General features: G+C 27.8%; 1 protein-coding gene across 2 annotated transcripts; it reads left to right on the top strand.

Annotated features, from left to right (window-relative positions):
• Positions 1-1,197: 1,197 nt before the first annotated feature.
• Positions 1,198-25,224, top strand: LOC132951747 (actin-binding LIM protein 3). Of its 2 annotated transcripts, none has more exons than XM_061023672.1 (21): positions 1,198-1,326; positions 2,024-2,647; positions 14,828-14,926; positions 15,616-15,799; positions 15,868-15,995; positions 16,081-16,207; positions 16,545-16,638; positions 16,847-16,937; positions 17,199-17,264; positions 17,387-17,469; positions 17,818-17,898; positions 18,008-18,194; positions 18,263-18,511; positions 18,575-18,678; positions 18,736-18,922; positions 19,097-19,207; positions 20,728-20,828; positions 21,089-21,158; positions 22,347-22,387; positions 22,585-22,770; positions 23,027-25,224. In XM_061023672.1, the coding sequence occupies exons 2-21, from the start codon at positions 2,185-2,187 to the stop codon at positions 23,138-23,140; spliced, it is 2,766 nt and encodes a 921-aa protein (XP_060879655.1). In that variant the 5' UTR covers positions 1,198-1,326; positions 2,024-2,184; the 3' UTR covers positions 23,141-25,224. The 2 variants fall into 2 exon arrangements, with proteins under 2 accessions (XP_060879655.1, XP_060879654.1); XM_061023671.1 differs by lacking the exon at positions 20,728-20,828 and adding an exon at positions 20,583-20,686 and having other exon boundaries at positions 1,199-1,326.
• The last annotated feature ends 296 nt before the right edge of the window (positions 25,225-25,520 follow it).

The following is a 25,520-nucleotide window of genomic DNA, read 5'->3' as shown; positions in this document are numbered from 1 at the left end:
GTACAACGTACCTATTGGTATTTAGTGTTGTAACTATAAAGTCTTAAGTTTTTTGGTTGTAAGATAAACCAGTTGACATTTGTTCAAATACTGATGATTTGTCTGTTCTTAGTAATTTAATATATAACAATTCAATATTTAAAATATTAGGTACTCAAGTATAAAAAATTTAATTACATTATTTGAATGTGTAAAGAAAATTTCTCTATTCACTGCAGTATGGCTAGAGAAATAAACCGCTTAAAATTGTTTCCAATCTGCTGCACATATAACGGTAATATAAGCCACAACTCTGTTATTAATACCATTGTATACTTGAGAGTTGAGTTGTATTGAGTATTCAAGTATATACATTCACTATGAGTTCTGACCATGTATTTTAAAAGTTAAGATTGATTTTCACTCGTATTTATTATTATTTATTACATATAGTTATTAAATTGGTATAAGTGTTTATTTTTTATAATAATTATGTTAGTTCAACGTCTGGATGTTTTTGTAAAATTGGTTAATCCAGCAAATCTAGGGTTGTCGTCTAGTCAAGTCTTTTAAATAACATTTTCGGTCCTGGTTTTTTTTATAGGTTGTTTGACGCGTTGAAGAAATATTTTCCCATGTATATTTTGTGCTAATAATATTCCACAAAATAGTTATTTTATTGTTTGATTAGTTTACATTTATTTAAACTAAATAATACATTAATCCAGTAAAATAAAAATTAATAAAGACGAGTATTGGTTATGAGTAAATACTGCAGTCTGCAATGCAATCAACATATTATATTATAATATTGATGCCATTTTTACAACAAAAATACTAATACTTTAACGTTTGACGTTTGTGCATGGGACCATTACATTTGTGTAATAGGGCCATATATCGTTATAGAAACCAAAAAGTGAATACTTTTAGCGTACACTCATTCTAATGTTATTCCCCCGTCAGCTGCACTAGAGCCGGCATATTATTCCCTGCCTACTTCCCACCATCTATCTACTATGTATATTCAAAGCTATTAAACTACGTGGTCCCACTCCCGTCTAAACATCGCCGCCGCTGCTATAGGAATAGGCTCTTCTTTCAATCGTCGAGTAACCGCGGTCGGGCGCTGTTGAGTTTACGCTTGTGCATTCGTCGTGATTCGGTTCAAAATCGGTATGTGTTATAGTCTATGCGTTTGTGAAACAATAAAAATATATATTTTTGTAACCTGTTCAAAAACATTCACTATTCAATATTTAAATATTAAATAACATGTTTAGTAAACATTTATCTTAACGAAAAACCTCAATAATTATAATATACCTATAGATATTATGTATATAGGTAAACCAATGAATTTAATTTAGTATAATTATAAATTCTAATTCTAATTTTCAACTTTTGTGTGTACATTCTTATACATTTGGTACGCAAATTAAGTTACATTTTGTACACTATTTTACCATGCTTTTCTATTTTTATAATTTTCTCTTTTCTTAACGGGAGAGGATCCTTCTGTTGATATTTACACAGTTTTATGTTGCTTCATAAAATGTTATAAACTGTATAATATTAATTATTATTACCTGATGTGGTGCGATCACCATTAAAATCTCAGTGTTAAAATATGTCGTTAAATAATATCGATAAAGAAGAATTATCATTAAACATAGGTACATTTATTAATAACTTCAAATGAAAAATTACCGAGGCCATAATACATAAGTACGTAATATTATTCCTACCTACCTACTCAACATCGGATTTTATAGCGTAGTTTCGGAATATGAATTGTTTAAATCACATTTGAATGATGTGAATACCTATATTTTATTACATTATCATCAAATAGGATTCAGATATGAACTAACAACTAATTTAAAATCATTTATTTTCTTATATAATATGTATAAACGTTGCGGGAAAAATGTTTGGCTGTACGCGCCCATACAATTTAGCTTTTGGACAGGTCTTGATTATTACTTATATTTATGTTTTTAATTTGTTTATGCGATGGTCGCGGTGTATTTCGATTTGCTAGGTATGGCGATTTGTTGATATTCTAAATTGTTCGAACCGTGGGCATATAATTACTATAGAAGTAGCAGTGGATTGAAATCACGTGCCGCCTCTGTTTACATTGACACCGAGAACATTATCGATAAAGTCGTCGCCCTCTGTTTTTCGTTCTACTCGGAGAAAATGACGAAAGGCGGTTTGTCGCCGGTGCTCGTCGAACACGGTGGCAACAAAATGGACGGAAACGTCGTAGCCGCAACGCCGACGTCCAAAAAACGCGGTTTCTTCAGCGGTTCATTTCGGCGTCGCCGGACATCCGACATAAAAATCAACGACACGATAATTATTAACGAAAACGTGGTGTTCAACGGTAACAACAAAAACGGCGTCAGTGCCACAGATGGAGGAAAGGCCATTGAGAACGGTAAAAGCGCCGCCGTTTCCGAACAGCAACACGCCGTAAACGATAAAAAGCCACCATTGCAAAAAAAAGATTCCGTAGTAGACGTAAAAAAAACAGCTCCGGTGGCAGTCCACCAACAGAAGGCCGTGGAAATCAAACAGCAACAAGTCGACAAGAAGAAAACTGCGGTGGATGACAAGAAAACTGCGACAGAAGACAAGAAAAAAGCAGTGACAAAAAGAGGTAAACGAAATATTTTTCAATGATTTATTTTGATTTGAATAATCCCCTTATCATTGTATGTGTATTATTGAACGGGCTATGTAGCAACTCATAGTAATCAGTATTTTTCATTTTATCTAATGAAATCGTCTTGTAAAGAAACGGTATTTTGCACGTATAAATTTATGAATGGTTTTTTAATCCATTTTACAATAAAAAAATACTTAAATTTCACGTTTTAGATCAATAATTTTATTTGTTTTAAATATTAATAAATTCTTATAACAAATTTAAAAGTATCACGTCTCTGGTTGGTATAGCGAAACTTTAATTAGTTTTACTAATAGGACATAATTGAATATAATATAAATAGTAGTAGGTACCTATTAACCTATTTATATATATATTTCTTTAATAAAAAGTCGAATAAATGTTTTATTTGTATACCTAATGTTGTAATGTTATAAATTTATGACACTACAAGAACACGGTTAATTATTGGTATAATGTGTATACCTCGGTTTACACGTACGTACTATTTAGTCTAAGAAAAATATATTTTTCACCAAATGTAATAACCAAATTACAGAGCATTTGAGTATTTGACCATTGTCCATCACTAAACCCAATCGTCGAGTTCACAAGTTGAACGAACCTCGTAGTAGTGATAGTCTTATTGTGTTCTATCTATATTAAATCGGCAAATAATGCTATAGTAAAATGTTAACGAGTTGCACATGCTCTAAACAGCGAACAATAACCTTATAATATACCTATACTATATCTATAATTTAGATATATTATGTCTACTCTATACACAATGTACTTAGACATAAATGTCTAACGCATGTGATGTCAGTTGCTACCTAATTATGAACAGATGATTTTAAAATAATGAATCATTGATATCTGAGTATTTAAAACTTTAAACGGTTTCTTACGATGCAATCGTTTCAGAAAAGGCTGACATAATATATTCACACCCATGTTTAGAATATATTTTATTTCCAAGTGGATTAAAAAATAGAGTATAATAATTTGTACATATGTAGTAATACTAAATTAGAAGTCTTGTATTTTATGTAGTAATATGGGTACTAATATATAGTACAATTTTAGAATTTTCTGTTTAGTATGACATTTTATTGAATAAATCTATAAGAGTGGAATAAAGTCGTGTTTTAAATTAAACAAAACACATGGCATCTCTATTGTTTACAATAGTTATAAAATAAAACGCACTATGGCTTTTTTTCAATAATTATAATTATTAATTATTATAGGTAGGTACTTGAGTTGAGTAAAATTATAAATAAATAATTGAATCAAACGAGTTCGGGCAATAGCTTTCGATTCCACATGCACTGACTAAATATATATATATATTATATTAAATACATGTATTTTATGTAATGATCTGCTTTAAATGTATAATACTATTATTGATTTCACTTTTATATAGCATCAACATCTTTCTGTAAAATAAAGAATTATTTAATTTTTAAATATTTGTGTAGTAAAATCATTTATTGCTACTGGCTAGTGCATTCCAGAATTATCATGTTTTCATTATTCTTGAATATTATCAGATTAAATGTGTTGTATTTATTGTTCGGTATTAATATTTACAGTACGCCCGTGTTTAGTTTCAAAATGGTCCCTTGGTGTTTTTCCCACCTTATTGGGGATCTTTTTGAATATTAACCATACCTAATATTCGGATTTCCGGTGTGAAAGTTGTTTGTACAGGCAGCGTTTCTTCGTTCCTTTTAGGGAGGTGCCGAGTAATATTATATTAGTCAATGTATTCCTTGTTATACCTGTGAAAATAGTTTACTAAAATTCAATAAATAATAGTTTTTACAACACAAGTTTGTCGATTTTTAGTACAATTATGAATAGATTATTTGCATTATTATATAAATATATAATATTATGTAGGTTCTATTTATTTATATACATTTTAAGTACTACTAAGAATGTGATTCGTTGATAGTTAAAATATTTTTTATATAACAATTAATTGGAATTGAAACTAAGTAAACAAAAAATACAGATTCTAAAAATCTCCCTACCTAATTGGTATTATTTGTTTTGAACTTTTGAATGAAATATTTTAATCTTTAAATATTACAATAATGATTGGAAATTATTTTTTGTTTTGATTTTTAGTTTAGTTTTCTAAGATTTTCTTTGTGCCTGAAGGACATTTTTTTAAATTGAACTCTTATTTAATTTTCTCGTCTATATTATTTTTTGTAAATAATTCGCTTGTATATATTATGATGTGTGTCTAGTTTGTGTCAAGGACAATAATAAAATGTCGAATAAAAATAATTTGTTACGGAGCAATGGTTTTTTTTATACTTATGAGTTATGATATAGAGAAAGTTTTCACATATTTAAACAATAATATATTAAATTATTTTATAAGTATTATAAACTATTATAATATTATTAAATAAAAATAGAATTGTATTTAATTGATTAATTTGTAATCCTCCAATTTTAGGTATTATGTTTAATCAAAATTTAAAAACTACATTATTGCTTATTATTAAGATAACAGTTTATAGAGTAGAGGTAGGTAATACAATGAAATAATATAATTTATTAACTTCATCGTATTATTTTATGGTTAGAATATTTTTACTAAACAATTATTATTTTTATTGCGAGAGTTAAATAAGGTAGAATATAGAAATGTTTGAATGAAACCCATTATTTTAGTATACCTATAGTTCAAATAAAATAAATATATTTTAATGTTTATATAGTATGTTTAAAATAACGATATTATAAGAAGTATTAAGATTAATATCAATATTGTGTATGTATTGAATATTGATTAATGATAATATATTTTTATAATTTATAGTCAATGATAACAGTTACCTATGTAACAATAATTTTGTAATTAGAATATAATTTGTTAATTTTAAAAACAGATTAGATAGATATTTCGTAATATCATAATTTGTATTTGATTCTCGAAGAAAAAGTAAACTTGTTTATATTCAGCTATTACCCAGCTGTTACTTGAAAACATTTTCAGAAATATTTTCTAATATTTTTATACTATTGTGCATTCGTACTCTCTGAATGAAAAACGTGAATAACGTACCAAATGGATTATTATTTTTTTTTTGAGGTCAAATTATTTGTTATCATTGCATGTATCGCATAACGTTAATAACGAGCGGCATTTTTGTGTTTGCGTTTCACCTGTAGTGCACCTCTCATTCTCATAATGAACAAGGTCGTCGCTATAGAGTTCTATCTTATCAATCATTTAAATTTAAATCGCAATTCAGTAATTTTTTTTTACTAATTATGTTAAAAGTTGTTAATTTTATTATAGAAAACAATTACATACATTTAAATTATTTCCTACGTACATTAAAATTGAATTTAATCTGTGTTACAGTAGTTAAATCAAATATTTAATAACAATTACATGTTTATTATATAAAACGTAATACTTGATACGACATTTCATTATCTTGATAAATAATAAGTACACTATCTATATTCTATATAGAATATACTATATGACATCATAGCTCATAACTCATAAGTATCAGTTATCCAGATAGATACAAAAATATTACAAATGTTTTAATAATGATAACGTATCAAAAGAATATATTTTTAAACATTTTAAGTTTGGTTTTTACAATATTTGTAGAGTATTTAAAGATTATGTATATATTTATTATATGGAAATTATATTATTTATTTAATATTTTTAACTTTCAACTAATTTATCGATGTTTACTATTTTAATAGATAGGTAGGTATAAATCCGTTTATTAATATTGACAGGCAATTAAACATTAATTGATGAATTTCATCTATTATGACTTTTAACTCCCTAATTTGTTTTGTCATTAATAACAGATAAGTAACAGTTTTTACGTTTAATTGTTTTACAGTTGATCCAATTACTGTTAATTTATTAGTTTTATTCAATACATGTGGTTAAAAAATAGATTTAAAAAGGTTCAGTAAATCATGATTTGTGTATAGGTTATCTTTTGTTGTTTAAGATTAAGACATTATTATACGGGTCAAACGTAGTATTTACATAGTATATTTTCTTAACCAGCTCACTCATTCATAATATTTTATAGTGATATATAAACGGATATAAATATTATTATAGAAAATGTATTTAAAAAACAGTCATTATATTATATTTTGTTAATTATAAACTATAATTCTAGACTCGTATAAGTATAGCTGATAGAATAGGATGTCTCTTAAAATGTATACCTAATAAGTAATAAGTTACAACTTATATTATACTTTTCAATATTTAAAAACTAAATATCTAAGTGATTGTATACTAATCTAAATAGTATTAACATTTATTTAATAATATACTATATTTACGTTTATTAATGGTATTAATAAACGATTAATGCAAACGAATTATGTATTAAAATTAAACAATACAACGTAGTATCTAGTAGTATTCATTATTTAATTCATTTTTAGGTTTTCTTTTTTCCAAGGTTACATTATTTGCTTCTACAATGTATTTTAATATTTATTATTTTCTATAGAAATCTATAAAATAATAAATAGGTACCTATATTGAGCTGATGTTAATATTATATTTTAAGTTGGATGCATTGCTATTTTACTTTTGTGTGTACAACGTACATTTACATAGTGATCAACCATTGGCGATTACGTCATGCAAGTGTGGATGTACCAGGCAACTTACACATATGCAACATCAGTGGGTTCGCACATATATTATTCTGATGCAATACTTTGCAGACAAATGAGTTATTGCTAAAATATAACATCATCTATTTTATTTTATTTTAGTAGACAGTAGTATACTATATCTGCCAATAATTTAAGTAAAAATACTTTAATTTTAAAACAGCCAATAAGGCTTATACAGTTATTTTATTAGTATATTTTCATACCATTACTAGATTACCTATATACCTAATACATAATATATAGGTACCTATATATTTGTGTATCTCGTAAATTATTTTTTACGTACATTTTGACCCATATTGAATTACTATTATCGATACTTTTATTTCTGTAAAGCACGAAATAATATAGACGAAAAAGTCTAGAGTTCTTATGTACATTGTGTTAAAGTTCGGTTAAATAACTTTGTCAGGCAAAACTATTCGTGACCTATATTATGTTCAATGTTGATATAATCTTAATGCTATGATCTTAATAATATGCTATTTATTTAACGATTTTTTTTAAGTGAGAATTTTATAGGTACTTGTTATCAATTGTTCTTCGACCTACAACCGGTATTAATAATATTATACATTTTTTTTTATGTAAAACATTCGTCTTCATGTATAATAATTAGATTAGTATACATACTGGCGGTAGTGATAAATAACTATAATTTAAAATTAAAATTATAGTTATTTATTATAATATTTAATATTGTATTCAAAATCAATTTTCTGCGTGTACCAATTATACTTATAATTTATTTGTACTTTTGTAGTTTTGTAACGATTGAATACATGTTGTCAATGGTAGTAACAAATATTAATAATTGGTTTTTCAATTTATGAAGGCTGTCAGTATAAGTTCGAGTGCCTTTATGGCTATATCATGGTTATAATATGTAAACAAGAAAACAACAATTTTAATATACTTCATATAAACGTAATTTTAATAAGACCGATAAATACCTGGGGAAGAATCGCTTCTGCATGTGTTTTATTATGGCGTACAAATTGTTTCGTACTTGGCTCCGAAATAAAATTTGGCTCAAGTATACGGTGTTGCGCCGTCGCTGTAGGCTGTGGCCGACGCCTTCTCTAAAAATAATACACCCCGCGACTTTCCTGCGTTCGTCTGTGTTGTTGTCTCTGCTATAAATATATAATATGGCGACAGTGTGTACCAAACGATCCGGACAGCCGACAGGACATCGCACGGATTTTATTATGCAAGTTAACGGATATCCTGCCACTATTGTGTGGTGTGTCTTCAGTTAGGTTGCTAAATAGTCACGTATCTATAGCCAGTTTTAACACATTGTCTCAACGAGTGACGACACCTATTAAACATTGGTCTTAGCCCACTGGTGCCAAACCAAATATTATCAATTGCGGATTGGTGATCAGTATCGAATTTTGTGAATTTAGTTTTACCCGTTATTTATGGCAAGAAATGAGATTTGTAACTAAATGTACAATAAATTAGACATGAATATTTTGTGTCCCACCTACGCTTTATTTTCAATACGAAATATTGAAAATGAGTAAAAATAATAAATATAATGTGGCAATTACGGTGGCGCACCTTAAACTATTTTTTTTATGAATTATTAATATTTATAGTTTTATCCGTAATCGTACTAAAATTTAATTTAACGTGAACGTTGCTCTAATGACTGTTAATTATCTGTATAATAGAAACTATTTAAACGATTAAATAATTACAATACGTATATTGTGCATACTCTAACAATATTCTTAATATACCTACTCATAAAATTGAATAACTATTGATTATTTAAGACATGTATTTCATTTTTTAGCTTAACTTGTTTAACTTATAAATCCATTTAAGTGGTTATTTTTTAAACATTGACTTAATATTATAACAGTATCATTGAGTAAATATTGGAGGTGTATACAATTTAAAAACGTATAATTTTGAATTGACTGACAATAATTGTGTGCAAGCTGACTTAAAAACTAAATTCAAGTCTATCCAAATGTCTTAAAAATTATCAGTTTTTAATTAAAATAATTGCTTTAGTGTTTTACAATACATTTACAATAGTATAGCTATATAGGTACTATAGTAGTATAGTCAATACTGGAAGTTATATCAAATTTAACTATATAGTATTTGTAGACTATAACGTAGGTGCTCAGTTATTTTACATTGTTTTGTTTAGAGTATTAATTGAAAGTGCTTTTCTAAGCATAATTATTTGTAAGTTAGTTTTTTTAAATAATGACAAAAAACTGCATACAATTAAATAAAATGATATATGTTAGTAAAAAAAATAATTTCGTGCATTATTGTCGGTATCTTATCAAATAAATAAACTTATTGTTTGTAGTGCTTGTGCCAAGGACAGCGAGGTGTTTATAAAATGGATTGTAAATCTCTTACTATAATGTATTGCTGATATTATAGTAAATTGTAGTATCAATTATTAAGTAGCCACATATATCTATCTAATAAATAATACGCAGGTAAAAAAGTTTAATATACAAAGATATTCCTAGATACTATATAAAAATACTGTTAGAGACTAGAGTTTTTTGATTATATATATATATATTTTTTTTTTGATGCTGCGTGGGTAAGACTTGGTAATTACTAATTTTATTAAATTACATGTAGCTTGCAGTTGTATATAGTATATACAATAGTCAAAAATGTATTCTCGTGAACGATCCATAATAATATACGTTGTACAATTCTGACGATTACGATACCAGTAGTTAGTGTACTGATTATGAACGAGGTCATTTGGAGACCCCAAGTCCGTGGCAATTATTATCCTCATCGGCGCGTTTCATTAAACGCATTTAAGCTGTGTCCGCTGCCGTCGATGTTTCCACACGTAATAATAACTAACCGACTCGTCATGAAAGCCAGATGCGACGATAATGGCTGAACAAAAAACGCCATCGACGACTGCCGTGTACAGTTCGTATTTAAAATATGCACGTTTTTTCCCTCAAAAATAAACGGCATTAATCACCTCGGGAACTGTTAGACAAAAAAAAAGTAACTGAAACAGTCGGCGAGGCAATTTGCCAAATGAATCCGAAAACGATGATGACCTGTCCTGTTCTTCCTGGCCCATATCGCGCCCATGGAAGTTTACGCCCAACCCGTCAGTCTTATTTTTTTTCAATTGATTTTGATTTATTGCCTACCGTGGTATTATATTCATTTATATTAGTTATGTAATCGGTGTATAATATCACGACTGCGTATGTGATAAGTTTTGTGATATCTGCCCCTGTACGATGATTGGTATTGTTTTTAGTATTTGTTTTTAGTATTTTACCGATGGAAAGTAGGAAAAAATAATGTTTTTCTATTATAATAAATAATAACAGTCGTATAGTACGATGCACGTTCCACACTAGAGTATTATCCCGACAATATAGTTCACGAATTGATGAATCCATAATAATATTATTATATCGTCGTTCGTGAAACGTTTACCTACCTATGTATTATGAACGATTTTTTACGGTAATGTACAATTTTTTCCAATCTCTGCTGTCGCACCCGATGCCAGGCTATCTACCGATTTTTTGAGCGTGGCTGTGAAGGTCAGTGGCGGTATACGTATTATACATATTGTACAGTATGTATATATAGGTACTCGGAGTCGTTATGCACGACTTGTGCAGACCGAACGAATGGCTCTACAACGCCCCACCCCAACCTCCCTTACCTCCCCCCGCACTCATATCGTAACGTAATAAACAATGCTGCAGCAGTGTGTTAAGGCCAAAACTGCGTATTATATCTATGTATTATGTATATGAATAATCCTCTACCGTGAGACGTCCAAAAACCGGATCGCTCACAGGAATACAATACATAAAATATCGTCGTCAATATTATGTATTTTGTATTTTTTTCGTACTATTTAGATATTAGTATAGTGTGGTATTCTGGTATATATGGATAAAATGGATTAATATGTTTAATATTACGGTCACTTGCCGTTACACTTAGAGCTGCATACAGACTGTGCCTCACTTTTTGTCTAATCGATATATTTTAAATCCGATTTTAGGTAGTTAGAGGGAGTCATCTCACAATCGTTGTACCTATAATTTTAATTTATACTTTATATCATACTTTTCTTTACTAGAACTCGAAATAAAAAAAATAATATTTTAATTTAGAGTTTCTTAAAAATTGAATTACATTGGTGATGATAGGGCTGACTGGATTTATTCTCCATTACTCATTAGTATTTACTATTTTAAAATCGTTTATTAAATAAATAAATGCTATTTTTTTTTATTAAATAAAAAATTGGTCGGTTATTTAACTTACGAGAGTTGTATGGGTTTAGTACTTTAGTAGTTTAGTGTACCTATACAGGTGAAAGGATATATATGTACAAAGACAGTCACCTGAAACACCCTATAAAGGTTTTATACAGAGTGTAACAGAAATAATACTGACTAATGTAATTAGTAAGATTATATATAAGATATATTAATGTAATTAACTATACTGGTAACAACTTTTTTCTTATAAATATTAAAAATTGTATTTATAAAGTTCACAATTATCGTTATAAATATATGTAAAAAAAAATGATTTTAATTGTTTAGAATAAATGTTAATACCTATACTATATTATAGTTAGGTAGGTAATTACAATTACATCTATCTATTATTTCTGTTACACTCTGTATACCTAGTATATATTATACTGCTCGCAACAGGAGTGTACCTACAATAGTAACAACAGTGGTTTTTACTTTTTTTCCTACTAAACTGTGTGTTCCGGTCACTGCCGACCGATCGGCCGGCTCACCGCGGACGAACGATAATTGTCTCGTCGAGGAGTCGGCATGCTGTCGTTCGTCGCGATTATCATCGTTCAACGGCAGCAACGACACTTGGGTTGTACACTATTGCGTTTAAAATGCATTCTCGTAGTGCAGGAAATGCTGCGTGTCCGTTGTACGTATTATAATAACTAATAAGTTTTCCCCTGTCCGTATGTCGGCTATGTCCTGATTATAACGTGTACCGTTACACTTACGTTACACGCGAACAAGTTATTATTTTGTCTCTACTTTCTTGACTGCGGGAGCGGTAATGCGATCGATGTGGGTACGATACGTCCTACAATATTACCAATATTAGTATTATTATACGGGTCCTAATCGCTGAGAACAGAAAAATAATAAACGTGTCTCGATGGCGCTTCGTTGCATTGCAATTATTATTTTATTTCGATTGCTGATCGATTCTGTATTTCTGCGACGTTTGAGAAAGGAATGTAATACAAATATTTTTTTCACCACTTCCCATTTAAAAATAACGGAAACTTTAATGACAAACACTATAATAGTATAATGAATCATGAAATACGATTGTATATTTTTCAGATTTAATGTTAATTGTTAATGCTTATTGGATTTAATACGATGTATTGTAATATTCAAATGTATTAATTTATGTTTTGTATTTAAATGTTGAAATTATAGTAGTTTTGTTTGTCCGATAAGGTTAAAAGTTTTACCTATTACCATTTACCATTAGACATTAGTAATAATATCACGTTTAGTAAATATAAATATGTTGGAGAGATTCATTGAACTAACGTCAATGATATTTTAAAATATTTACATTTTGAATGAGTAATTAACATAATTATTATAATTTACACTATTTTAAAATAGTTGTTTAGAAGCTCAAACATTTTCAAAAAATACTTGTTAGTTGATTGTTTTGTTTTGAATTTTGATTTTGTATTGCCTAATTTTACTCTTAAAAAAAGCAATATACTAGTAAAGTTATATTACGTAATTCCTTAACTACTATGATTCATAGTTATAATAAGGCAGATGTTGATCTAATGTGAAAGTTTTTGTTAAGTATAGGTATTCTCGGTGTTAACATTTTTATGATTTGAATAATGAATATTTATGATTATGCAATTTAATTTTGCTATATCATTTATATCTATTACTGGTAAATATTTAAATGATGTATAATACGGTGTTGATGATGTTTTCCATTCTACACATTTAAAAACACTTAATTATTTTAAAGAAGCTATTAAAATATTTGACCACTTATAAGATATCCTACTTCTATGTGACTTAGGAATACCTTAAATAGGCATTATTTAATTTACTTTATAAATATATATTATTGCTTGTGAGTTGTTGGAGTTAGGATCATTGGACTTGTGAATACAATATAAATACCTATTAGTTATTTCTATAATTTAGAGGTGTTTAGAATAAGTTATTATAAATATCCAATAGGGTTAATAACTGTTGAGCTGTAGATATTTTTATCTTGTAGGTATGGTTTCGTATTAATGAAATTAATGATAAAACATTTTTAATAAGCTATTGTTTTTTTACGATAAACTTCCACACCTGGAAGCTATTAAAAAGTGCCACTTCCGGTGTTCAAATTGGATGTGATATATTTTTTTTAGCAATTACATTTCAAGGTTGTTATCCGGATTTGTGTACAAAATACTAATATGCAACGTTAGTATTTATTTATTCTTCATTGAACGGTTGAATTACTGTTATATGAATATGACATTTCTCCCGTACGGTTACAACTATTTTATTACATAAATATATAACTCTTATTTACTCGTGCAGTCGTGTAATTATTTTATTTATGCCAATCACGTACTACTCTTGACTCCCAAGAATAATATTAATTACTTAATAGTATGTAATGTATTATTGTGTTTACGGCATATACAACAACAAAATGTTTGTAGTCACGCTGTTGTTGATTATTTTATCAAGCATATAGAAAACAATTCCACTTTTGACTGCATTCAATTTATTAACCGACGAATTAGAAGTGTCAGCGTCTCTGGTGAGAGGGGAAATTACTCTCCGGAACCCAACCCAAGCACAGGCTAAAGATATCCTAGATCATTGCGTTTGCCTAAATATGAGAGCGACTGAGCGAGAGAACCCTACCGACTACTAGTAACCACACTTTTTCTTCTTTAAAAATAAAACACTGCCGTGAAATTTAAATATTAGTCTCGTATTCTCTTCCATAGTTCATTGCTCCACAACAATATGTACGGGTGTATACTTGTAATCCCGGTGAATGTTTCCAAATATTAATTATGGAATAATATATTATATAATATAATAGATACCTACATTTTAAATATTATCGTTTTAATCGACATGTCTTACAAACGAAAACTAGAATGTTAATCATTTTACACTAGCCAAATTCTGAAAGTTATTTTATTTTTCCAAATATATTGGCAGGAATGTTGGCTGCGCTTCAAAAGATGACGCCTTAAACCTATTTGGTTGGACGATTAGAGTTAAATACATTTTTTTTTTATTGATTTTGGGATATTGTTTGATATGATACAACTTAATACAAATGATAATTATTCAATAGTTCATTACTTAATTATTACTTATTAGTACCTATCTAAATAAATTTGATGTTTGTTGACAGGTAAAACTTACTGCAGCGGTTGTAAGAAAAAATGTTCTGGTGAAGTACTCAAAATAAAAGGTGATAAATACTTCCACAAGGACTGCTTCAAATGCAAAAGTAAGTTTGATAAAATTCAATTTAATCTATAATGAATATTAAATAGATATTATGTATGACTTCATAAATCTACTAAATTAAATTGACTTAAAAGTTTGGATATCAAATATTTAAAAAGTAAACTTAATTATAAAAACAATTTGTGCACCTATATTAATTGTACAATTCATTATTATAATTATTATTATTACTACTTATATATATATTAACTTTTTTTTTGCTATTAATTACTTTCAAAGGTTTATTATTATTAATTTGATTTATGACTCTGGTTGCAAACATTCTTTTTAAATAAATGATTAAATCCTTTCATTTTGAAATAAAAAATTACACCATATCTTTTAATTTGTATGTGATGTATGCCTATGGGCAAAATATTTTTTCACTTTTTTATGATATATCAGATATGTTATGTATTTTATTGAATAATATGATAATAGATATGTAATAATACGTCATCAAGTCAGTTTTAAGGCAATTGGCTACGGCTGACATATCACAATGTATGCATACTGCAACAATTCCACTATTGCTATCAATGAAGGGTACAATGACACGAGTAGGCTTATTGTTGTCAGGCATACATAATTGTTATGAAATTCCATTTGTATTATGATTGAAAGCAGAGTATTTAATTATAAAATTAAAAACCGGTTAAAAATATCTTATTAACTCATTATTTTTTGTAGTTTGTAGCCATTCATTAGTGCAAGGGTTGTTTTTTTCTGAAGAAGGTAGCTGGTATTGTCCTGATGATTATCAAAAATTATTTGGTAAAAAATGTACTGTCTGCAATGATTATATAAAAGATGAATTGGTTATTGTATTGGAACGAACGTATCATCAACAATGTTTCACATGTTCTCATTGCAGGTAATAATTTGCCTAACATTTTATATTATTAGTAGTACATGTATCTAAAATGAATAATATTGTTGCAGACAACCTTGTCCAAAAGGAGATCTAGTCACATATGTCGGAAATTCTATTCTTTGCTCCAAGTGCAAGGAAATTCCTGTGAAACGACCAGCATCTGCACAATCTAAACAAAATAGCACTAATGAAACGGGTATGTTCAAATACATTTAAAGTAAATAAAATATAACTTAGGAAAGTATTAAAATACAAATTGGTGTTTATAATTGAATACATAGATTGTGCTGAATGTGGTGATGACTTAAGGAACGGCCAAGCACTTTATGCTTTGGATAGACAGTGGCATATTTATTGCTTTAAGTGTCATGAATGTTCTGCCGTGCTTCATGGCGAATATATGGGACGGTATGTATGTATTTATTATTAGTGTATTCTTCATTTTTATTGAAAATGAAGCATCATCAAACGTATTAAGGGCTTTGGTGTTTTTTTTAGCATTTCCAGTACTATTTTTTATTATAGTACTATTCTTACACTAGTTAAATACCAAAAGTTGTAATAACTATAACAGTATAATGTTACTATAAATATAATAGGTACTAATTTATCAGTGTATAAATATGAATTAATTAATTATAGCATTAATAAGTCAATATTTTATTCATTTAATCGTTTTAGAGTTGAAAACATTTTTTTTTAAATATGTACAATAATTAATAACTTGTAAAATTTAACTCTTTAGGGATGGTGTTCCTTATTGTGAAAAAGATTATCAGAAGCTCTTTGGGGTCAAATGTACATACTGCAGTAGATTTATATCTGGAAAAGTCTTACAAGTATGAAATATTATTATCTATACTCTATTCACATTAAGAAGAAACCTCGGCGGCGACCAGTTTTCGTCGGACGGGGGTCAAGCAACACCTGTTTGTCACCCCCATCGATCAACCACAAATCGGCCGCCGAGGTTCTTTCTTAATGTGAATAGAGTATAGACAGCTAAATTATTTATTCTATGTTATATTAATATCTATATTGTTTCAGGCTGGTGATAATCATCACTTTCATCCAACATGTGCAAGATGTGCCAAGTGTGGTGATCCATTTGGGGATGGTGAAGAAATGTATTTACAAGGTAATAGAATAATGATATTTATCATTATAATAGTTAATTATTTTACATTAAATAACATATTTAAACTGATATGATCCAATGTATTCATACGTACAAATTTCAAGTTATTATACATATGATACATAAAGTATTGGTAAAGTATCAATACTTTATAATATATAGTTTGAACTTGAAATATGAAAAAAATATAATTTGTATCAGCTATACTTCTTAATTATATATATATATATGTGTGACTACTGCATTTAAAATATTTTATAGGCGGAGCAATTTGGCATCCACGTTGTGGGCCCAGTCCGACTGAAAATGGCACTATAATAAATGGAGGTAACTGTTCAGTATAAACAATTATCATATCTTATTTCTATCAAAAACTCAGTATTTCTATTGTATAATATTAAATGCATGTGTATTATGTTCCTCGCTGTATGTTGTATATGTTGTCATAGGATCAAGTGCCATGCTCAACGGACATTGCAATGACCCTGAAGAGTATGATCGAATCAGTTGTTCAGCTGCTAGTGAAACACAGGTAATATATTTTTTTTAAACAGCACTATTTATTATTTGCAGCAAAATTTTTTTTTATCAACTATTATTTTATACATTTTTATTTTAGTGTTAGTTAAATATTTATGAATGTATTGAATTGCACTCTTATATATATTTTATTATTCTATTCTGTATGCATTAGCTAGATTATATATTCTCAAATTAGGTATTTGCATATAAACTATTATTTGACATATTAATTTTAGTTCAGTCATTATTGTACTTTGTTTGCCCATCATTTTTAAATTCACTTAAGTATTTTTTATATTTAATTTATTATTTAGTAGATTTTTTTTTAGATGCTTTTACTTAGTTTGTGTATTTCCAGTTTTCATTACGATCTCGATCTCGTGCTTCAAGCTTTAATGGTTCATGTTATAATGGTTCATGTAATAGCATGAGTAGAAAGGTTAGTACTGCATAACCGAATTTGAAACATATATTATGTAGTTATATTTAATGAACCAAATTGTTATCATATAATATATTTAATTATGTACGTTTTTTAACTTTAACAGCACTACTATCGTGATATACCTGGAAGTCCAGGGCTATTGCTTCGAGAATATAAACCGTCCAATGTGCCTATAAGTCGTATCTACACTTATAGCTACTTGACTGAAGAGCCAACTCAAGGATATTTGAAACGCCCAATCGACCCATACGATAAGCAGCCAACATCGCCACATTTCCACAGACCAACATGTAAGATATATTGATAGTTGAAAAAACAATTATTTAGATATTGTGTTTTATATAAATAATTTTTCCAGCTTGTGGTAGTGTACGTGGAAGTAGTAAGTGTTCAACTTTACGTTCAGCTGGCAGTCGTTCTGGTATGAAAGCTTTGGTAGACAGTATTAGATCAGAGACTCCTAGACCAAAATCACCTCATAGTATGAACAATGAAGAACCTATAGAATTGGCTCACTACCCTGCTGCTAAACCTCCAGCACCTGGTGAAAAACCAAAAATTGAAAGGGATGATTTTCCTGCTCCTCCTTGTCCATATACTGATCCAGGTTAATATAATTATAATTCAAAACACGAATAAGTTCTGTTTAACAATTTTTTATTTTACTTAGAAAAACGTAAAACATGGTTTGAAAGCTATAAAGGTATATCCGATGATGAAGATGAAGTTGATCAAAAAATGAATGCTGATAAAACAATAGATCATAAACTAAAGGTATATTATTAAATGATTTTAAAAGAGTTAATTCTACTTGTACATTTTATGAGATAGAAAGAAGAGGTAGAACTAAGTAAATTAGGATCAGGAATTGGAAAAGTATTTTTGCAAGAAGTTCGTGAACGCGAAAAACATCAAAAATGGAAAGTTTCACATATTGATCCTCGTAATGCTTCAAGATGTCCTTCTGCTGCACGGGAACCAACTTATCGTCTAAGATATCAGTCACCAATAAATGCTTGTAAGTAAAATGCAACGAGTCTGTTCTTTGAAATGGGTTAATCATTTTCCTGCATTACCATATAAATGTTTTTATTATAATTTTTTTCAATTTTTTGTACAGATATTATTTATGTTTTACTAGGCTAATACTTATTTATATATAATACTTGTGTTTACTGTTAATTATATATAGCACCATCTCGTAATTTGGACCATCAAAGACCATGGGAAGAAGAAGGTTATTTAGACTCAAGTTACAGATCATCAGTAGGACAATCTACTGGTGCTATTCCCAGTTATAACAGTAAGTTTTTACTGTAAAAAATATTCACATTTTCCTATCTACATAGCCAATTTATGGAAGTTTAATAAAATCTATTGATTTATAATAATAATTTTACTCAATTAAAGCCGACCTTCTGACTATAATTAACAGCAATATTATTCATTTATAATTTGTTTTATTATTATTATTATTATTATTATTATTATTATTATTATTACTATTATTACTTTTTTTTATTAATTTATTAAAATATTAAGTACGTATGTCTAATTTATATTTTAAATGTAAATGTAAACTATTTCTTATTTGAATTTTGGTAGCTAACATTTATAAAATAATTTCATTGACATTAATTATACTGAGCTTTTTTTTCTTTAGTTAATTTTATAATAAAATGTTGACTATTTTATCATCTCTAATTTCTTTTTTTCATTTTGCTCCTTATTTGCTTCCCCTAGAGTTTTATGTCAGTTACATTTATTATTATTATTTTCTTAAAACTATTACAGATATTATTCATGTTCTTGGTAGTATTTTATGTTTTGCTTTTTTGTACATTGGTATTGTTATTTTGTTACATAGTTAGTGAATATTTGTGTGGATATTTTGTTTTATGTGTTAGAAGTTTTGAATATTTTAAATGTCTTTGTAATACTTTTAAATGCTTTAAGATGTTCATCAAAAAATAATTTAATTTTAATTAGGTCATTTTTAATCATTAAAATAGATAATATCTATTACCTATCTTAAAAGAAAAAGTGAACATTTAAGAAAATCAATAATAAAATAAAATTATTTGTTGCTATTAAAAGATTTTTTTTAAAAATCATAATCATTAATTTGTTAATAGTTAATACTATAGTAATATAATATCACCAACCATCAAATTTATAGGCTATAGCCAACCACAGAACTTCTGATATATTTATCATCTAATTAAAGGTCCCCACACACTGCAGTAGTAGTGGTAAAAATGCAACAGAGTACAATTTACGTGCACCGCCAAGATGATAGGGTTGTACTTCGACTGCTGCAGTGTGTGGGTACCTTAATAGAGAAGCAAATTGTTTACGTTTTATTTGTTTCAGACAATAGTTAAAAGATAGTTGTCTATAATAGTAAATTCAATACCTAATTTATATGTGAATAGTAATAACAATAATAATAGCTAAAATAGTATCTAATAACTAATGTACAAAGTACAGTTTTATTTTATTTTTCTTATAAAATTTATTATTTAGAAACAACTAAATAATATTAAAATATTGCATTTTTAATTTGTGTCTTATTTATACAAAACACTTGCGTTTTATTCACTCTATCTTAAACATTTTATTATGTGTTGCTTGGAATTTGCATTTGTTTTGTTGCATGGTGTGTTATTTGTTTGTAGCATACTATCATGGTCAGCATGGGTCGGCTATAATCACGAGGGGCGCTCGCCAGTCGTGCACTCTTCCGGCCGGCTTCCACGGTGGCCCTGGAAATTATGTCAGGGTAAGTAATACGTAGCCATTTTTTTTCTGTTATGTTTACAGTCGTAAGTGCACTACGCCATGTACCCAAACCTGGCTATGGCTTGGCGCCTAGTCGACGGTCAAACACTTTCAGCTCTGCGTACTGCGTCAAAAACCCTTCGGTATGATGAGCCATTTTTTGTAGTTTGTATTATGACTCAGATGTTACACTCAATAATTTCCAATTATGTAACGTGACGTGATTAAATTGGTTGCTACCAAATTTACAACTCTTTTTTTTATATCAAGTTTTCAAGATTACAATATTTTTATTTATTTACATTATTCGTTTGGGAATCAATCAAATATTTGTCATGAAGATTTGAAATTTCATTTTCTGATTTTTAAACAAACATTATCTAATTTTATTTTATATTTTTAGGATGGGTTTTCCATAAACGGCTTAGACAATAAAACACTTAGCACAGATTTTAACTGCGCTAGGTCTGACGGTAAGTGCTTTATTAGTTTATTAATATTAAATTCTACACTTGATTTTTATTATTTTGGTGTATATAGTTATTTGAAGGTGATTACTTGATATTGTATTAGACAACTGTTTGTTATTTTCTTTTTATTTTAGATACAATTCATTTAAGTGTTATTATTTTTTCCCAAATTTACTGGCCTACTATAAGCTTATGCAAAACTCAGTGCATGTAAGCAAAAGCATATAATATAAGTAAAAGCTTTTTCCTTCGATATTTATAATATCACATAGCTAAAATTATATTTTTTGTTCATTACAAAATATACTTATTATTTTATTATATAGGTACAAAAGCTAGTCAAGGTTCAGGCTTTAATATTATCTTTGCGTCATTTATTTATAAAAAAATATGAAGGTTTATGGATATTAAATAAGATAGGGAATATATAATTATTAGTAGCAATGGTATGGCGAACAAAAATTGTCAATTGAGCACTTTAAATCAAATACCCACCGCGAGACCTGACTTCTTCACCACTTAAAATGTTTCAAACAAATAGTAATAAAAGACATTTGAGATTATTCAGCAAATGTTCAACTCAAATATCATCTTCGCCATGTCATTGATTAGTATTAAACACAAAGCTTTTACCTTATACTATTTAACATGTTTCCAAAAGTATGTATAAAAATATTGTAACTTACTGTTTGCATTGGAAATTTTAATTAGATATTTAAATAATTTTATAGTTGCTTTGATAATTTAATTTCAACATCTTGTACCTTGTATTAAGACATTTAATTAAGTCTTGTATACTTATTTGTTTTATGTCCTGGAGTAATTTAATTTTGAATTGTAATTATATTTGTGCAAGTGTACAACCTACTGTAGAAATAACTGGTTTAAAAGTAGAATTTCATTTACATACAAAGAAATATTTTGTTTCTTATAAATTGAAAAAATTAACACATGTTAAGTCGTTAAAAATTATATTGTGAATTTCAATTGGACCCTTTTGAACAATAAAATATATGTAAGAGATACATTTTTCCAAAATATGTGTATTGTTTTTTTTTTTAAATTTGAATATTCCCACTTATTAAAATTGCATTAGCAAACAGTAAGTAATATATTATTATACTGGCTGTTGACCTGTAGGAAAAAATAAATGCGCGCTTATACTAATCTTGCTTGTCTGTTTTGGTGTAGTTTCTGCCGGATCTATATCTGAAGTGGATCAAGGCAACACGGTACGTAGACTTAAAATGTGGATTTAAATTTAAAAGGGTTTTTTTTAAAAAAAATTTTTTTATATTTGATACTATAAAAACTAGAATTCTTAAGCTCAAATAATGCTTGCTATTTTACCTTGACTATTGTTTCATTAACTTGAAACCTATACAAATATTTGGTATAAATGTAATTAATTGTTTATAATTGTGTGTAGTGTTCTGAAATACCAGCATCATCTACATTCACTGGATCATTGCGCTATGTCACTAATATTCATCGTTCACTACCCAACATGTCTTCGTCGCATCACAATTCTGAACCTCCAAAAATTTATCCTTATCACTTGTTACTCATCACAAATTACAGGCTGCCCTCAGACGTTGATAGATGTAACCTTGATGTAAGTTGATTTTACATTATTATTTCTATATTGGATATTGTATAAAATAAATAAATATTAAATGTGATATTTTGAGTAAATTTATTGTACAGTCAGTACTCAGTTAAATAGTGCAAACTAAATGTAAATATTAATTCAGCGGTAATGTAAGAGGTATTGATTAGTAGTTGGTACCATAAGTGAAAATTTAATTTGCATTATAAATATTCAATACCCTAGAAATAATTTTTAATAACTAAATTGCATTTTTTTACAGCGTCACTTATCGCCCACAGAATTTGAAGCAGTTTTCCAAATGTCACCAGCTGAGTTCTATCAGCTGCCCAAATGGCGCCGCAACGAATTGAAGCGCAGGGCACGCCTGTTTTAAATTTAAATTTACTTGCTGCTGTGTATTAGAAAAAAGGCAAACAATTATTAGGCTTCTTGGTTATCAACTTTATCTTTAACAGCTAAATTATATGACAATTATATTGTAATATGAATTATGTTCTTATACCAAATTTTTCTATATTTTTATTTAAAAAAAAATAATTACTTTATTCCTAATTTTATTATAAAGTTTATTTGTGACAATATTTAATTTTTTGTTTATAGACACCATAAAGTTTTAATTATTAAAAAAGTGTATACTTAGTAACTGTAAATATTAATATCTTTTATGGCTTATATTGTTTTTGTGATTTACTTGTAATAATTTTAGTATTATTAGACAGAATTTATAATATATATTTATATTATTTAAACTAGCCAACTGGTCTAATTATTGTTTGATTGTCATAATTGTTGTTGTCTTGATACAATAATCTGTCAACTATGTTTATCATTTTCATTCTAAATATAAACATAACAATTTAATTTACCACTAAACCAATGTTTTATGTACAATTATATGTCAGCAAACTAAGCCTGCCTTAATCTCAAAGCTGGGCACTGCTAATTATAAAGTTAAGTTGAAATGTTATTTTTAAAGTTACTTTCTAACTACTTAAGTTGGTTTTAATTCATAACATTCTAACTTAACGAGTTGAACTGAAAGCATGAAATAATCTATGGACAAAAAGTAATTTTTAACTAAAAATCCCAATGTTTACGTTACATTGATAACTGTTAAATAGCCAACTAGATACTGGATATAGTCAATAATAGTTATTAGATATTTGTGGTAATAGATAATATATACATTTTTATGATATAATATTTCTTGTATTAAACGGTTTAAATCGAGAGTTAGGTGTGCACGCACTAAAGCGGCAATAGTGGTGAAATTATATTTGCTTGACAATATCTCCTAGGTAGCGGTATAATGTCACCGAACACAATTTACTGTCATCTCATATTTAATTCAATTAATCAATCCTCATCAATAATTTTAGTTAGATAATCATTAATTGAATAGAATATTTTACATTCAAACTTCAATTTTAAACTATAAAAAACTAACTTCTAAGTTAAAAAAAAAATTGAAAATTTCAGAAACCAACTTATGTTATACATTAATTACCTTTTATATTAAAGAAACTTCATTTGGTGAAAAAAATTAACAACTTGCCCAGCTTTAGTTACTCTAGTGCAGCTTTATTTGCTTTTACCTTATTCAAGGTAAATATTATTTTGTATTCAATACAATATGCACTATTATTTAGGAAATTATTACAAAGTTCTCTTGTAATGATAAATTATCTTCATAAAATTATATTTATGTATGTGTATATTATATTTTTATAAGCATAGTAAAGCTTGATGTAGTGTTAAGTATTTAAGGAATTTTTTGCCAACAACACTGAACTCGTACAATTTTGAAGCTATATTAACTATATTTGTACAAGTTGTATGTATATTAAGTAATAACATTTGTTACAATCATTTATTTACATAATATATATTTTATTACTGTACTAAAATGTAATGACATTTAAAAAAAAAATGTTATCGACTTTTAGTACATATTATATTCATTATGCAATTTAAATATCTCTTTTATTTAATTATTTATTTTATATATTATATACTATTTATTTATACACACAAATTACAAAAATGTGCAATAAACATTTTTTAATGTACCAATAGTTTAATGTTTAAATGTGATTGGTGCTAGTCTTTTATCGAGTCACAGTCTCAGGACATAACATAGATAAACATATTTATGATTATTATATACTATGTAAACTTTTATTTTATTTTATTTCATTTAAACACAAAAGTGATTTATCTGAGTTTTATTGCTTAAATACAACGGTGGATTTGATTATTTCATTGCAAGAATAAATAAATTATGGTACATGCAGTAGTATTAATTGATAAAACAAACGAGGATAAATCGCTAAAAGCAAGAATGCTTGTCTTAACAATTAAGCAAACTTAAGTTTATTAATTATTTATAACATTTATTTTTTTAAATTATACTTTTATTGTCAGGCTTAATAAATAAAAAGAAAAGTTAAAAAAGGACGGCATTGTTTTTATTTTAAACATCTTTAAATGAAATTGAATGATTCAAAGAAGAAAAACCAGTTCAAGTTATAATATTTAAAAAAAACCGGTCACGTGAGTGGCGGACTCGCGCACGAAGGGTTCCATGCCATAATCAGCTATAAACATGTTGGCAAAACTGCTTATATTATATTATATTCTTGGATTTTTAGTATTTGTTGTTATAGCGGCAACAGCCAACAGAAATACATGATCTGTGAACATTTCAACTTTCTAACTTTCATGATTCAGCCACGAATGGATCATAGTAGGAA

The sequence above is a fragment of the Metopolophium dirhodum genome, chromosome 9 (genome assembly GCF_019925205.1).
Source record: "Metopolophium dirhodum isolate CAU chromosome 9, ASM1992520v1, whole genome shotgun sequence".
NCBI classification, from domain to species: domain Eukaryota; kingdom Metazoa; phylum Arthropoda; class Insecta; order Hemiptera; family Aphididae; genus Metopolophium; species Metopolophium dirhodum.
This window is presented reverse-complemented; position numbering and strand designations above follow the sequence as displayed.